The 16612-nt window shown below is 41.5% G+C and overlaps 1 protein-coding gene across 1 annotated transcript in view; it reads right to left on the minus strand.

The window, feature by feature from the left end:
* The window catches only part of LOC116983505 (inter-alpha-trypsin inhibitor heavy chain H3-like), a 64994-nt gene that overhangs the window by 12515 nt on the left and 35867 nt on the right, over positions 1-16612 (minus strand). The window contains exons 12-16 of the mRNA XM_033037319.1: positions 10938-11119; positions 9347-9532; positions 3134-3273; positions 2470-2627; positions 942-989 (exon numbers count right to left, since the gene is read on the minus strand). Coding sequence (XP_032893210.1) covers positions 942-989; positions 2470-2627; positions 3134-3273; positions 9347-9532; positions 10938-11119 — 714 coding nt within the window. The remainder of the gene's footprint in view (positions 1-941; positions 990-2469; positions 2628-3133; positions 3274-9346; positions 9533-10937; positions 11120-16612) is intronic.

Genomic DNA, 16612 nt, shown 5'->3' on the forward strand with positions numbered 1-16612 from the left:
TATACCTAGAAGTTCTGTATTGATTGATCAGTGTGGAAGTCAGTAGTTCCCTGAAGGTGGCAGCACAAGTAGATAGGGTGGTTAAAAAAGGGCATACAACAAACTTGGCCTTCATCAGTAAGAAGTGTTCAATATAAAGATCAGGAAATCATGTTGCAGGTATATAAAACTTTGCTTTGGCCACATTTGAAATATTGTGCGCAGTTTCAGGCACTGATTTCAGGAAGAATGTGGGAGTTTTGGAGGGAGTGCAGCGGAGGTTTATCAAGATGTGACTTAGGTTAGACGGCATTAGCTACAAGGAGAGGTTAGATAAACTAGGATTGTTTTCTCCGGCGACTTGGAGGACGACCTGACAGAATTTTATACCATTCTGAGAGCCATAAAAAGTGTAGGTGTAAGTGTAGGAGCCTTTTTCCCCAGTCAGAATGTCAAGTACTAGAGGGCATAGCTTTAAGGTGAGAGAGGGAAAGTTTATGGGAGATTTGGCAGACAAGTTATTTCGTACACAGGGACTGGTGTACACATGTGTGAAAGTAGTGGTAGCAGATATGATGGCAACATCTAAGAGGCATTTATACAGCCAGGTGAACAGGAAGGGAATTAAGGAATATTGACCATGTGCAAGTAAATGAGCAGCTTAAATTGGCATCGTGTTCAGTACAGTTATAGTTAGTATAGTGTTACTGTTCTATGTTCTGTGAATGAAGACATTTGTGCTTTGTTGTGATTCCGCCTTTTATTGGTTATTTTCTTCATTTCTCAGGCATTCCTTCTTCTCCAGGAAGAGTACTTTTTCGCTTAACCTGCGATAAGGCAACAGAATTTGATCTTTTACACCTTGGTAAGCGAGGCAGCAATGCCGTGGGTTTCTTTCGCGTATCTGAATTGACAAAGCAGATCTTGCAGTGGTTTCACAGATCTCTTTAGGATACACTTACATGGGATAGAAGCGGGAGGAGCGTAATATCTCCGTTGCTCGGGTCTCTCTGAAAAATAAAAGAAATGGAAAGGTTCATGGCGTGTATTTGTAATCAGTTCGAGCTGACAAAATATTGCAAGGAACCAAGTTTAGCAACAGTTTTTAAGAATCAAATAATTTTCTAAAATGTTGAAATTCAGTGTTAGCTTCAGTAGTTTGGGACCAAAAAGTTGATGGCAAGTTGATGGGCAACTTTTGTGAAGACTCAAGAATGTCACTGTTTTAAAGCATTACATCTATGGGGGGGCAAAAATAATATTATTCATCGCTAACAATAGATAAGTGGCTCTTTGAAACAATTAAACATCAGATTGAAAAATATAATTTAATCAAAGCGAAAGGAGCAGTTTATTGAAGCAGTTTTTTATTTGGCAACTTTAATTCTATGATATATATTTCATCTAGGTCTCTCTGTCTTTCTCTCTCTCCGTCTTACTCTGTCTCTCTCCCACTGCCCTCCCCCCCTCCAGTTTCTCCAGCGATATTACTCATGAACTATGCTGATACTCTATCCTGACGTGTAACTCCTTACCAGTGTCGTTCTTCCCTATTCAGAAGCAATATTGGATACAGTTTGACAAAGATGGAAATCCCTAACGATAATAAAATATTGTTAAATTGCCTTGTGCAAAGAATATCATCAATATATTTAGAAATAACACAGACAGAACAATTGCTGCTGGCAGAGGATTGTGCATGCCTGTCTAACTTGAGTACATGTGTTTGTGTGCTGTGTCAGTGCTGTACTGAGAGAGATGGTGCTTTGTTAAAGATGCCAGGTTTTGGTTTAGACAAGCTGAGGCCATGTTTGGATTCAGGGCCCATTCTGGGGAAAGAAATGGGTGCATGCTTCTTTTAGAAATGGAGGAGTCATTTTAGTTAGAAACAACTTAAGAGAAGATGCGGTGAAGGAGGAAAGATTTAATAGGAGTCTGAGGGGTAACGTTTCGCACAAAAGGATTTATGGGCTGCCAGAGGAGGCCAGAGGAGGTAGTTGAGGCAGGCACTATTGCAACGTTTAAGAAACATTTAGACAGGTGAAGAGATAGGATGTTTGGAAGGATATGTGCCAAACGCAGGCTGATGGGACTAGTGTAGATGGGACACATTGGTCGGTGTGGGCAAGTTTGGCCAAAGAGCATGTTTCTAGGCTGTATGTCTCTATGACTCTAAAATGAACGACATTTTAATAAAATTAATACATTTTGTTGTAGTCACAGATATTGTGGACTGTTTTAGTTTCTTTAAGAAGTTATTTAGTGGTAAAATTCAATTTTTAAAATTATTTTAAGAGGTCATAAATCTAGCTTCAGAAGAATTACTTCCATTTTTAGATCACAAATTTTTATTTAATTGATAAAGCAAATGTTCATTGTAATCAAAAATCTTGCTTTTAAAGTTAAACGTAGGCATACTGCGCAGACAGTTAAGATAAAAACTAATTGCAAAATCAGGGCCTAATGAAGGGTGATTTATACAAAGATTACCATCATCAGATGGCTTGTCAGCCACAGAGGTTTCATCCTTGGTATCCTCAGGTTTTGTAACAACCATTGACGTCAGTGATGTAACAAAGTTGTATTTCAGCGAAAGTGACAGAATTTCATCTGTGAGGTTTTTCTTGTCATCTGCTCTTGCAGAAACCCTGAACACAATGATTGATAGAAATTAGAATATAGAAACAAGGAACTGCAGATGCTGGTTTACATAAAAAGACACAAGGTGCTAGAGTAACTCAGCAGGTCAGGCAGCATCCCTGGAGGCCATCGGGTCAGGACCCTTCTTCAGACTGAATGTTAATTACAATCAAAAATCCATATTCTCTAGGATGCTGCCTGACCCCTGAGCTACTCCAGCATTTGATGTCTTTGAATGATAGAAATTAACTTGGTGACATATTGTCACCACATGAAATTAATAGCTTTGTGGCCAAATAAATAACTGATCATGCAATTATGTAAACTATTCATGTGTTGTTTGCCTTCAGGGAATCAATATTATATGAAAATAATTAGGAGACATTGGAAAATAATGATAACAGCTTATGAAGACAAAACAACCAAAATATTGACTTTTAATTACTATTGTGCATTGGGTAGACAATTGTTTTTGGATTGTGTTTTGATATTGCATTATCTCAGATTACTTTACCGCTGGTCTAAGAGTTGCTGTATGGTCAAATAAGCCCACAGTCGCTCAGTAAAGTCACCAAAAATGTATTGTTGCTGTTGAATAATATTCTCAGCCTCTGGTATATTCACATCAGCAGATAAAGTCAGATTTTCATTGGCCTGTTGAAGAATTAGGAGAAGCAAAATCTTGTAAATATCAGGGAAAGAATTACACTTTGTTCTTTATTCAAAATGTACACCAGAACACTCGATAGCAGATGCAGCAGATGCAGCTATTTTATAATTACTTACTCAGTAAAAGCACAAACATAATTATTTGCTAAGCAAAATAATTTTAATCGCAATAAATAATAACTGATAGAATATACTGTATAATGCCAACAGTGGGTGTTTTGTTCATATATTCTACAGTTATGAGGCTTGTAACACTTACTCTTTAATCAAAACTAACAGCAGTTCAACCGTTGAGGAGCAATGTACTAGTTTCACTCGTCCTGCTGAGATTCACTGTTTGTATCACTCGTTATCACCTTCCCCACAGTCAACAATGGACCTTTGTGGGCTCCACCTTTCATGATCATCGTTGCTGGCTCTGATCTGTCTTTTTGCATATCTTTCATTCATTGTATCTTTTCAAATCTCTCGGTTCCCTCTGGATCCCGACCCAAAACGTCACCTGATCCTTTTCTCCACACATGCTGCCAGACCCGCTGAGTTACTCCAGCTTTTTGTGTCTAACAATTCAACTGTTCTTGACCATTTTGGTAGGGATCTCAATGAGTTCAAATTGGCTGTATGCTTACGTACAAAATACCTGTAACCATTACAAAAGTGATTGAAGCAATTTTTAAGTATCCTGCAAACATTTTTTTTGACATTATGTTCCAGTCAGGAGTAAGTTCTCTGAAGGAATAATGATCGGTCACATCTACAGTGCCCTCCATAATGTTTGGGACAAAGACCCATCATGTATTTATTTGCCTCTGTACGCCACAATTTGAGATTTGTAATTTAAAAAATCACATGTGGTTAAAGTGCACATTGTCAGATTTTATTAAAGGGTATTTTCATACATTTTAGTTTCACCATGTAAAAATTACAGCTATTTTATAGATAGTCCCCCCATTTCAAGGCACCATAATGTTTGGGACACATGGCGTCACAGGTGTTTGTAATTGCTCAGGTGAGTTTAAATGCCTCCTAATGCAGGTATAAGAGAGCTCTCAGCACCTAGTCTTTCCTCCAGTCTTTCCATCACCTTTGGAAACTTTATTGCTGTTTATCAACACGTGGACCAAAATTGTGCCAATGAAAGTCAAAGAAGCCATTATGAGACTGAGAAACAAGAATAACATTATTCAAGGTATCAGCCAAACCTTAGGTTTACCAAAATCAACTGTTCGGAACATCATTAAGAAGAAAGTGAGCACTGGTGAGCTTACTAATCACAAAGGGACTGGCAGGCCAAGGAAGGCCTCCACAGCTGATGACAGAAGAATTCTCTCTATAATAAAGAAAAATCCCCAAACACCTGTCCGACAGATCAGAAACACTCATCAGGAGTCAGGTGTGGATTTATCAATGACCACTGTCCGTAGAAGACTTCATGAACAGAAATACAGAGGCTACACTACAAGATGCAAGATATATTGGTTAGCCGCAAAAATAGGATGGCCAGGTTACAGTTTGCCAAGAAGTTCTGAAAAGAGCAACTACAATTCTGGAAAAAAGGTCTTGTGGACAGATGAGATGAAGATTAACTTGTATCAGAGTGATGGCAAGAACAAAGTATGGAGGAGAGAAGGAACTGCCCAAAATCCAAAGCATATCACCACGTCTGTGAAACACGATGGTGGGGGTGTTATGGCCTGGGCATATATGGCTACTGAAGGTACTAACTCAATTAATGAACACTTCATTAATGATACAACTTCTGATGGTAGTAGCATAATGAATTCTGATGTGTATAGACACATCCTATCTGCTCTAGTTCAAACAAATGCCTCAAAACTCATTGGTTGGCGGTTCATTCTACAGCACAACAAAGATCCCAAACACACCGCTAAAGCACCAAAGGAGTTTTTCAAAGCTAAAAAATGGTCAATTCTTGTCAATTCAATCACCCGATCTGAATGCAATTGAGCATGCCTTTTATATACTGAAGGGGACTAGCCCCTAAAACAAGCATAAGCTAAAGATGGCTGCAATACAGGCCTGGCAGAGCATCACCAGAGAAGACACCCAGCAATTGGTGATGTCCAAGAATTGCAGACTTCAAGCAGTCATTGCATGCAAAGGATATGCAACAAAATACTAAACATGACTACTTTCATTTACATGACATTGCTGTGTCCCAAAAATTATGGCGCCCTGAAATGGGGGACAATTATGTATAAACAATGTTGTAATTTCTACATATTGAAACCAAAATGTATAAAAAAAAGGCCTTTATTTAAATCTGACAATGTGCACTTTAGTCACAAGTGATTTTTTTTCTATTATAATATAATTGGAAACTAAATATTCCAGGATTTCGTTGCTTCAGGTGTGATAGAATTGGAGGGGCAAGAGGTGGAGGTGTTGCATTGCTAGTCAGGGAAGATATTACAGCAGTGCTTTGGCAGGATAGATTGGAGGGCTCATCTAGGGAGGCTATTTGGGTGGAACTGAGAAGTGGGAAAGGTGTAGCAACACTTATAGGGGTGTATTATAGACCGCCAAATGGAGATCGAGAATTGGAAGAGCAAATATGTAAGGAGATAGCAGATATTAGTAGTAAGCACAAGGTAGTGATTGTGGGAGATTTCAACTTTCCACACATAGACTGGGAAACACATTCTGTAAATGGGCTGGATGGGTTGGAGTTTGTAAAATGAGTGCAGGATAGTTTTTTGCAGCAATACATAGAGGTACCTACTAGAGGAGGGGCAGTGCTGGACCTCCTGTTAGGTAATGAGACGGGACAGGTGGCGGAGGTATGCGTTGGGGAGCACTTCGGGTCCAGTGATCACAATACCATTAGTTTCAATATAATTATGGAGAGGGTCAGAACTGGATCTAGGGTTGAGATTTTTGATTGGAGAAAGGCTAACTTTGATGAGATGCGAAATGATTTAAAAGGAGTGAATTGGGACATTTTGTTTTATGGGAAGGATGTAGAAGAGAAATGGAGGACATTTAAAGGGGAAATTTTAAGAGTACAGAATCTTTATGTTCCTGTTCGGTTGAAAGGAAACAGTAAAAATTGGAAAGAGCCCTGGTTTTCAAGGGAAATTGGACATCTTGTTCGGAAAAAGAGGGAGATCTACAATAATTATAGGCAGCATGAAGTAAATGAGGTGCTTGAGGAGTATAAGGAATGTAAAACGAATCTTAAGAAATAAATTAGAAAAGCTAAAAGAAGATATGAGGTTGCTTTGGCAAGTAAGGTGAAAGTAAATCCAAAGGGTTTCTACAGCTATATTAATAGCAAAAGGATAACGAGGGAGAGACAGAGTGGACAGCTATCTGCAGAGCCAAAAGAGATGGGGGAGATATTGAACAATTTCTTTTCTTCGGTATTCACCAAGGAGAAGGATATTGAATTATGTGAGGTAAGGGAAACTAGTAGAGTAGCTATGGATACTATGAGTTTCAAAGTAAAAGAAGTACTGACACTTTTGAAAAATATAAAAGTGGATAAGTCTCCAGGTCCTGACAAGATATTCCCTGGGACATTGAGGGAAGTTAGTGTAGAAATAGCCGGGGCTATGACAGAAATATTTCAAATGTCATTAGAAACGGGAATAGTCCCCGAGGATTGGCGTACTGCGCATGTTGTTCCATTGTTTAAAAAGGGTTCTAAGAGTAAACCTAGCAATTATAGACCTGTTAGTTTGACTTCAGTGGTGGGCAAATTAATGGAAAAGATACTTAGAGATAATATATATAAGCATCTGGATAAACAGGGTCTGATTAGGAACAGTCAACATGGATTTGTGCCTGGAAGGTCATGTTTGACTAATTTTCTTGAATTTTTTAAAGAGGTTACTAGGGAAATCGACGAGGGTAAAGCAGTGGATGTTGTATATATGGACTTCAGTAAGGCCTTTGACAAGGTTCCTCATGGAAGGTTGGTTAAGAAGGTTCAACTGTTGGGTATAAATGCAGGAGTAGCAAGATGGATTCAACAGTGGCTGAATGGGAGACGCCAGAGGATAATGGTGGATGGCTGTTTGTCGGGTTGGAGGCAGGTGACAAGTGGGGTGCCTCAGGGATCTGTGTTGGGTCCTTTGTTGTTTGTCATGTACATCAATGATCTGGATGAAGGTGTGGTAAATTGGATTAGTAAGTATGCAGATGATACCAAGATAATGAAGAGGATTTCTAAGTCTACAGAGTGATTTAGGCCATTTGGAAGAATGGGCTGAAAGATGGCAGATGGAGTTTAATGCTGATAAATGTGAGGTGCTACACCTTGGCAGGACAAATCAAAATAGGACGTACATGGCAAATGGTAGGGAATTGAAGAATGCAGTTGAACAGAGGGATCTGGGAATAACCGTGCATAGTTCCTTGAAGGTGGAATCTCATATAGATAGGGTGGTAAAGAAAGCTTTTAGTATGCTAGCCTTTATAAATCAGAGCATTGAGTATAGAAGCTGGGATGTAATGTTAAAATTGTACAAGGCATTGGTGAGACCAAATCTGGAGTATGGTGTACAATTTTGGTCGCCTAATTATAGGAAGGATGTCAACAAAATAGAGAGAGTACAGAGGAGATTTACTAGAATGTTGCCTGGGTTTCAACAACTAAGTTACAGAGAAAGGTTGAATAAGTTAGGTCTTTATTCTCTGGAGCGCAGAAGGTTAAGGGGGGACTTGATATAGGTCTTTAAAATGATGAGAGGGATAGACAGAGTTGATGTGGACAAGCTTTTCCCTTTGAGAATAGGGAAGATTCAAACAAGAGGACATGACTTCAGAATTAAGGGACAGAAGTTTAGGGGTAACATGAGGGGAAATTATTTACTCAGAGAGTGGTAGCGGTATGGAATGAGCTTCCAGTGGAAGTAGTGGAGGCAGGTTCGTTGGTATCATTTAAAAATAAATTGGATAGGCATATGGATGAGAAGTGAATGGAGGGTTATGGTATGAGTGCAGGCAGGTGGGACTAAGGGAAAATAATTGTTCAGCACGGACTTGTAGGGCCGAGATGGCCTGTTTCCGTGCTGTAATTGTTATATGGTTATATGGTTATAAGTCTCAAATTGTGGAGCACCGAGGCAAATAAATAAATGATGGGTCTTTGTCCCAATCATTATGGAGAAGGATTTATGAATGGACTGGTGTGAAAATGAAACTGACAAGGAAATTAAATATCAAGATTCGAGGGCATGAGTTACAGGGAGAGGTTAGGCAGGCTATGACTTTATTCCAGGAGTGTAGGAGACTGTGGAATGATCTTATAGAAATGTATAAAATCATGAGGGCTACAGTTAGGGCACATGCACACAGTCTTTTTTCCCAGAATGGGGAATGAAGAAACAGTGGCAATAAGTTTTAGGTGAGAGGGAAAAGGTTTATTAAAAATCAGAAGGGCAACTTTGATATAGTTGAAAGCATCTCTGGATGCTTTCCAGGTTCTCTGGATGCTTTCAAGAGAGAGATAGATAGGGCTCATAAAAATAGCGGAGTCCGGGATATGGGGAGAAGGCAGGAACGGGGTACTGATTGGGGTGATCAGCCCCAATCAGTACCCCATGATCACACTGAATGGTGGTGCTGGCTCGAAGCGCCGAATGGCCTACTGCACCTATTGTCTATTATCTATACCGAAGGTGTTATATACATGGTAGAACTGCCTGAGGAAGTGTGTTGTGTCAGGTAATATAATAATATTTAAAAGACATTTGGACAGGTGCTTTGAGAGTAAATATTTAGAGAGCTTTCAGTGAAACATGGGCAAATGAGTCCCATCATCATAGATAATGTTTTGTTTATTGATTGTGTATCTTTAACATCAATACAATCGATATGGATACTATGGATATTTATTTTTCAGGATTTGGAGCATCACTGGTCATGTATAATTGTGTTCAAAACTAAGTGGTAATTCAGTCAAACTGCAGTGATCGGTCTAGAATCACACTGATGCCACATTGGAACTTCATCCCTCCAAGGATATCTGTTTACACATGTTCTCCTTTACACAACAGACTGATTGCTCGATGCTATTACAGTTAATACTTACTGTTTGAGCATTGACCTCTGCTGTAAGTATTTGTAGAGAATTGTCTGAAATCCTGCCCGCCACAACGATTTCTGACCCATCGTAATATTGTCTAAAACTGGTTTGAGTTAAATCTGAAACGGCATTCTCAGGGTACAGAATTTCAATATCCAAAAGCAAGGGATTTGCCACTTCATCATAAAATCCCTGTGGAAAAGAGATGTCTATTAAAAACATAGAAACATAGAAAATAGGTGCAGGATTAGGCCATTCGGCCCTTCGAGCCTGTACCGCCATTCAATATGATCATGGTTGATCATCCAACTCAGTATCCTGTACCTGCCTTCTCTCCATACCCCCTGATCCCTTTAGTCACAAGGGCCACATCTAACTCCCTCTTAAATATAGCCAATGAACTGGCCCCAACTACCTTCTGTGGCAGAGAGTTCCAGAGATTCACCACTCTCTGTGTGAAAAATGTTTTTCTCATCTCGGTCCTAAAGGATTTCCCCTCTATCCTCAAACTGTGATCCCTTGTCCTGGACTTCCCCAACATCGGGAACAATCTTCCTGCATCTAGTCTATCCAACCCCTTAAGAATTTTGTAAGTTTCTATAAGATCCCCCCTCAATCTCCTAAATTATAGCGAGTACAAGCCGAGTCTATCCAGTCTTTCTTTATATAAAAGTCCTGACATCCCAGGAATCAGTCTGATAAAAAGAGAGAGAGAGAGAGAGAAGGGGGGTGGGGGAGAGCATGGAATTAGGCTCTTTAGCCCAGCGAATCCACACCAATCATCGATCACCCGCTCACACCAGTTCTGTCATCCCACTTTCTCATCCATTCCCTATACATAGATGGAATTGTGCAGGACCAATTAACCTGCAAAGCCACACGTCCTTGAGAGTTGGGAGGAAACCGGAGCACCCGGAGGAAGCCCTCGCGGTCACAGGGAAGACGTGCAAACTCCACACTAACATCACTGGAGGTCAGAATCGAACCCTGGTCTCCATTGAGTATTAGAAAGGCGCTATATAAATCCCATCCATTATTGCTGTGAGGCAGCATCTCTACCAGCTGTGTCACTGTGAAGATTTCCACTTATGCGCAGTCAAAGGTCAAACCCCACCTGCAAAACTAAGTACTTCAATGTATGGACCTGCAATACTTGTATCCAATCCAATCCAACTTTATTTGTTAAGCACTTTAAAACAACCAATGTTGACTAAAGTGTTGTACAGAAGAATAAACAAGACATCATAAACAGACAACATAACAGCAAAGTGCTTTACATAAATTAAATAATAAGTTCCATTACAAACCATAGAAAAAGGTTAAAAAAAAAAAATGAATAAAATGGACACAACACATTTTAGAGTTCAACACAAACGTCCCCCCACAGCAGAATCAAAACTTTCCACTGTGGGGAAAGGCACCAGAAAGTTAAGTCCTCTTCCTCTGTGAGACACCCGAGGTCGGGGCCCATTTGTGGAAATGTTATGGAAATGGAAATGTTTGCCAACAGTGAGGCAGTTATGAGGAGATTCTGGTCCGCAAGAAGGGATCTATTATCCATATTATCGATATGTTAAAAGTCTAACATTAATTTCACCTGCAGTTGTAAGGGGGCATCCGAATCCTCATAAATCCGCCGTGCAATACCATTATTCTCCAGTGCCATTTTCTCCAGAAAGCTGAATTTCACGTCGTAACCAAACCCAAGGGCGTACACATTGTACTTTTCCCGTACAGCATTTTTAACATTTTCCTGAATTTTTGATGGGTTTGACTCTCCTGCAATTAAAACCAACACAAATAATTTATTTTGGTGGGCAAGAAATACTTCTGCATTTTAATATTCTGCACTCTGCACCTTCCCCTTAGTTTCATCTATTGCACACAAAAAATGACGATTGTATTTATGTGCAGTATTATCTGATTTGTTTGGATAGCATGCAGAACAAAGCTTTTCACTGTACCTCGATACACATGACAATAACAAACCTAAACCTGGCTCTGTTAAACAGGCAATGCCTTGGATGTTTACCATGGTGCTCCTGGGATGTTGTTTAATCAAGCAACCATAAATGTACAAGTTCAACATTTACAGCATTGTCTATGTACAGGCACATCACGTTTTATGCAAGCTTGATTTTTAGAATAACTGACTGGCCAATTACTACTGAGGTTTCCTTTACACGCTCCTATTTTCGCAATAACTCACTCAAATTTATGCCTGGCAAAATTACACCCCAGCTTTCAAAGTTATCTTGCAAGTTCAGTTTTGCAGAACAGTAAGAAAGAAAAAGAAAACAAGGGAAAACTTTATATTGTTGTATGATGTGATTTACCCTCATTTAGCTGGCATATGTTTGATTTGTGCGCTTTTTGATTTATGCACTCTTTTGCAAGCTCGCAACCACCAGGTAAAATATGGGGTGCAGGTACCTAAGACTTGCTGCTAACGTACCAGGGCTCGAAATTAGCGGTTGCCCAGGTGCCAATGGCGACCTAAAGTGTGGCCGGACAACCTAAATGCCATGCCATTTTGCCCGGCTCGGCAAGCAACGTTCAACTCTCAGCGGGCCCCCCTCTCTATCTCTCTCTCTGTCACTCTCCGTCTCTGCCCATCATCCATATCCATGTCCGGGTCTCCGCTCTCCGCTCTCCGCTCGCTCCTCATTTGCCTTACACATGCACACTGCCGCGACCTGCACATCCTCCCCCTGCACATGCACACAACCACGGCCAGCACATCAACGGCCATGGTTGTGCGCATGTGCCGCTCTGCACATGCGCACTGCCACGGCAACTGGTCGGCCACTTTCTCCCTCCCTTTGAATTGTGGGAGCTCTCGCCGCCATTGCTGTCAGGTCGCCGCCTCGCCACGACCGCTGAAAACCAACGCAGAATCACTCCCTGAAGCTGAAGTAAACTACCAGAAACATTAGCTGAATCAACTATTACGCTTATACCAAAAAAATATAAAGATCTAGAAGAACCGGATTCATACAGAGCCATATCACTTTTAAATACAGATCAGAAAATCGTAGTAAAGACTTTAGCAAGAAGATTGAGTAAATATATTAATAAATTGATAAATCCAGGGGTTTATACCTAAAAGACAATCATTTAATAATTTGAGACGCTTGTTTAATATAACGTACTCACATAAAACGGAAAAAGAAGATATATCAATAGTCTCTCTGGACGCAGAGCCTATTGCACTTTATCTGTTTATTTATTGTGTACATATATGGTCTATGGTATATAGACACACTGAACTTTTATCTCCTGTTCTGTATCTATATTACTAAAAGTCTGATCTTGACTGCCTTTGGCTCGCTGTGGTGTGATTTCCGAGAGAACGCCGCCAGCTACGTCCGTCATTTTTGGCCACCTCGCTCAGAGCCACCCTCTGCCTTCTGGGATCGGAGGATTTTTCACATCAATGAAAAATCGGAGAGATATTAATGTTTTTAAACAAAATCCCCATTCTCTCTGCTGCCCTCGCTGGCGGCGGGGGGGGGGGGGGGGGGGGGCGGGACTATTAAACCTGGAAGTGTAGTCCCTCACTCAGTCTCTGCCAGACCCAGGAAGCGAGAGGGTCACGGCTCTCTAAGCTGCGAATAACACTGAACGCACGTCTACTCCACGGTGAGTCCCCTCGATGAGGCTGTAAGGTGGCTGTTGCCCAATTGTTTGCCTCGCCTTTTTAACAAGTTTGTGTTCACAAAATGAGTTTTGGTTGTCGGGTGGCTGCTGCCCAATTGTTTCCCTCGCCTTTTTAACGAGTTTGTGTTCACAAAATGAATTTTGGTTGTCGGGTGGCTGCTGCCCAATTGTTTGCCTCGCCTTTTTAATGATTTTGTGTTCACAACATGAATTTTGGTTTTCAGGTGGTTGCTGCCCAATTGATTGCCCCGCCTTTTTAATGAGTTTGTATTCACAATATGATTTTTGGTAGTCGGGTGGCTGCTGCCCAATTGTTTGCCTCGCCTTTTAAAAAAGTTTGGATTCACAAAATGAATTTTGGTTGTCGGGTGGCTGCTGGCAAATTGTTTGCCTTGGCTTGGCTTTTAAAATCGTTGCAACAGTTGACTGCCACCCCAAGAATCCATTTGCCGCACAATGTCTATACTAGCCCTCTGGAAACCAGTACCTTCAGCCCGCAACACCTATATTAGTGCAACAGAACCCCCCCCCCCTCCCGTGTGATGCTGGGACCCAACGGGTCCCACTTAGTCTAGTCATATTTACATATTCTGTTAGGCTGCAGCAAGCAAGAATTTCATTGTCCGATCTGGGACACATGACAATAAAACTCTCTTGACTCTTGGCTCTTGGACTTAAGCAAAAAAGGGTTCTTGGGAAATAAGAGCTACCTTAAATTTAGTTGCGTCTGGTTGGGGAACTATGGTAGGATGAAGACTATTCCATGCTTTAATTGTGCAGGGTAACTCCATGGAACAGCCAGCATCTCTGGATAGAAGAAATTGGGTGATGTTTCAGGTAGAGACCCTTCTTTAGATTTCCTCTGGTTTTAGTGTTTTTAGTTTAATTTAAAGATACAGCGTGGAAACAGGCCCTTCGGCCCACCGAGTCCACGCCGACCACCGATCACCCGTACACTAGTTCTATCCCACACATTAGCGACGTAAGTCAAGAGTCAAGAGTGTGTTATTCCCTCACGTCCCAGTTAGAACAATGAAATCCTTACTTGCAGCAGCACAACAGAATATGTAAACATAGTATTCTGTAAACAATGTTATAAACGAGAAAACAAACAATGTAGAAACATAGAAACAAGGTGCAGGAGGAGGCCATTTGGCCCTTCGAGCTAGCACCACCATTCATTGTGATCATGGCTGATCGTCCCCTATCAATAACCCGTGCCTGCCTTCTCCCCATATCCCTTGACTCCACTAGGCCCTAGAGCTCTATCTAACTCTCTCTTAAATCCATGTATATTTATATATGAATATATAACCATACAAATACATATATATATATGGAGTATGGATATTGGCAGGGATGTGGATGAGCAAATTTAGGTGATGTACTGCATCTGGAGTGGAGGGTTGCCATGACCCCTCAAACATAGAATCCAACAGCAATGTGATGTCAAAATGACTGGTCATCATGAGAACACAAGACAGTTGGGGGAAGGAGAAGGCCACTCAGATCCTCAAGCCTGCCCTTCAGTTCAGTATGATCATGGCTAATGCAAGAAAAGATTGCAGTGTATATTCAATGTATTTCTTGCATGCAGCAAAAAGCACGTCAAGCAAAACAACCCTGTTTTTGCTGGGGAGGATAGCACGGCATTGCTAGATAGAATAGGTACCGGAGCCTCAGCCCGAGGTCCCAGAGCATTCTCGAGTGGACACCACACCTCCGGATGTTGCAATGCTCTGCTTTGCTAGCAGGATGCTGAAGAGGCACGAAAGAAGGAATAGATCTTGTCCCCCAGAGGCAGGACTCCAAGGCCCCAGCAGTTGCAGCCTGCTGAAGAGAAATGTCTTAACAAATAACAATGGCCTGAGGTGCCTGGGGTCTGCAGCTCACGGTCACAACCCCATGTATCTTCCATCGACCAACAGTACGAATATTTTATTTCTATTTTTCTCTTTTATTCTCTGAAACTGCTTAGGACATGTTCAAAGAACATTTCATCAGCAAAAAGTACACAAGCTCGGACATATAGAGTCATAGAGTGATACAGTGTGGAAACAGGCCATTCGGCCCAACTTGCCCACAGCAGCCAACATGTCCCAACTACACCAGTTCCACCAGCCTGCGCTTAGTCCTTATCCCTCCAAACGTGTCTTATCCATGTACCTGTCTAATTGTTTCTTAAATAGTCCTAGCCTCAACTACCTTCTCTGGCAGAATGTTCCATACACCCACCACCCTTTGTGTGTAAAAGTTACCCCTCAGATTCCTAATGAATCTTTTCCCCTTCATCTTTGTGAGAGAAGGGTTAATAGGGATGGTTGATTTATACTAGAACTCTGAAAATTATAACTTAGAAAGAAATAAGATGTCAGCAGAAGCCAGACTGCTGGTAGAATAGAAAGTAACAATATAAAGAACAGAGAGAAATTCTAGATAATAGCAGCAAGTACAGATGGTGACATTTCAAGGATGAGAGTCAGAAGATAACCACAGTCAGACAAGAACATAACGGGAACTGGGGGAAGGGGCATGAGCTACTCTGTACTGCACTTGCTTGATGAGATGCCATGAAAATGTACTCACACCCACTATGACAAGATGCCTAATTTAAATGCACATGCGATGCATGATAGGGGAGGTGCCTTTGACGTTGGGTGGGCGTTCCACGACGTTCTCGTGGGAATCTGGGCTTTATGTTATGATTGGAAGAAGCTCAATGGGGAGAGATGAGAATGTGATAATAATGAAAATAAATGTATAAAGATAAAAGACATCCCGATCCTCGGTGTGCCTCTAGGGGACATCAGTGGAGAGGCACCTATTCTGCAGAATATGAAATTAATAAAAACACTTCTTTGTCTGAATTTGTCTCAAGAGCATTTGTGATTTTTGAATCTCACAACTTGGGGGCTCGTTTCCGAGATCAAATACTCTAGACAGCTGACGGGAGTAGACTGACGAAGGGAAGGTGCACCCTGCTGAGTTCAGCGGTCTCAGACTCCTTGCTTGCCGTCAGCTGTTTAAGCAGTAGTAACCGGACCACACAGAGACTCGGCAAAGAAGTGGGAGTAGTTGGAAATCGCGAAAAATCAATCGAGCAATTCCAGTGCATGGAACCCAGGTAGGAAAATAACTATTAAGTACTTCCTGGGCTATTGAGAATGATGAACACGGTACGATGAACACGGTATTAAGAATATAAGACCTTGTGGTTAACGCCCTGAAGGATTCAGGGGGCTGCAAGGCAAACCCAGAAGGGAGGGGAAAAGGCTGTGGGCCAAATCCCCGCAATCTGCCCAATAGTCCGTTGGGGCAAATGCAGAGCCGCTGGGGGCAGGAATACCCAGGGAAGAGAGAATACAGGGGCCGGGGTAGATGTAGAGCAGAGCCGCTGGGGGCAGGTATACCCAGGGAAGAGAGAATACAGGGGCCGGGGTAGATGTAGAGCAGAGCCACTGGGGGCAGGAATACCCAGGGAGGAGAGAATTAGACCTCTAAGAGAGGTACCCATGGGAGGACCCCAAGGGGGAATGGGGTTTGTTAATGTCCCCTTAACTAGTACTGAAGTGAAGAATTTCAAGAGAGAAATGAAAAGCCTCCTAGAGGATC

This window comes from Amblyraja radiata, chromosome 18 (genome assembly GCF_010909765.2).
Source record: "Amblyraja radiata isolate CabotCenter1 chromosome 18, sAmbRad1.1.pri, whole genome shotgun sequence".
In the NCBI taxonomy this organism is placed as follows: Eukaryota; Metazoa; Chordata; class Chondrichthyes; order Rajiformes; family Rajidae; genus Amblyraja; species Amblyraja radiata.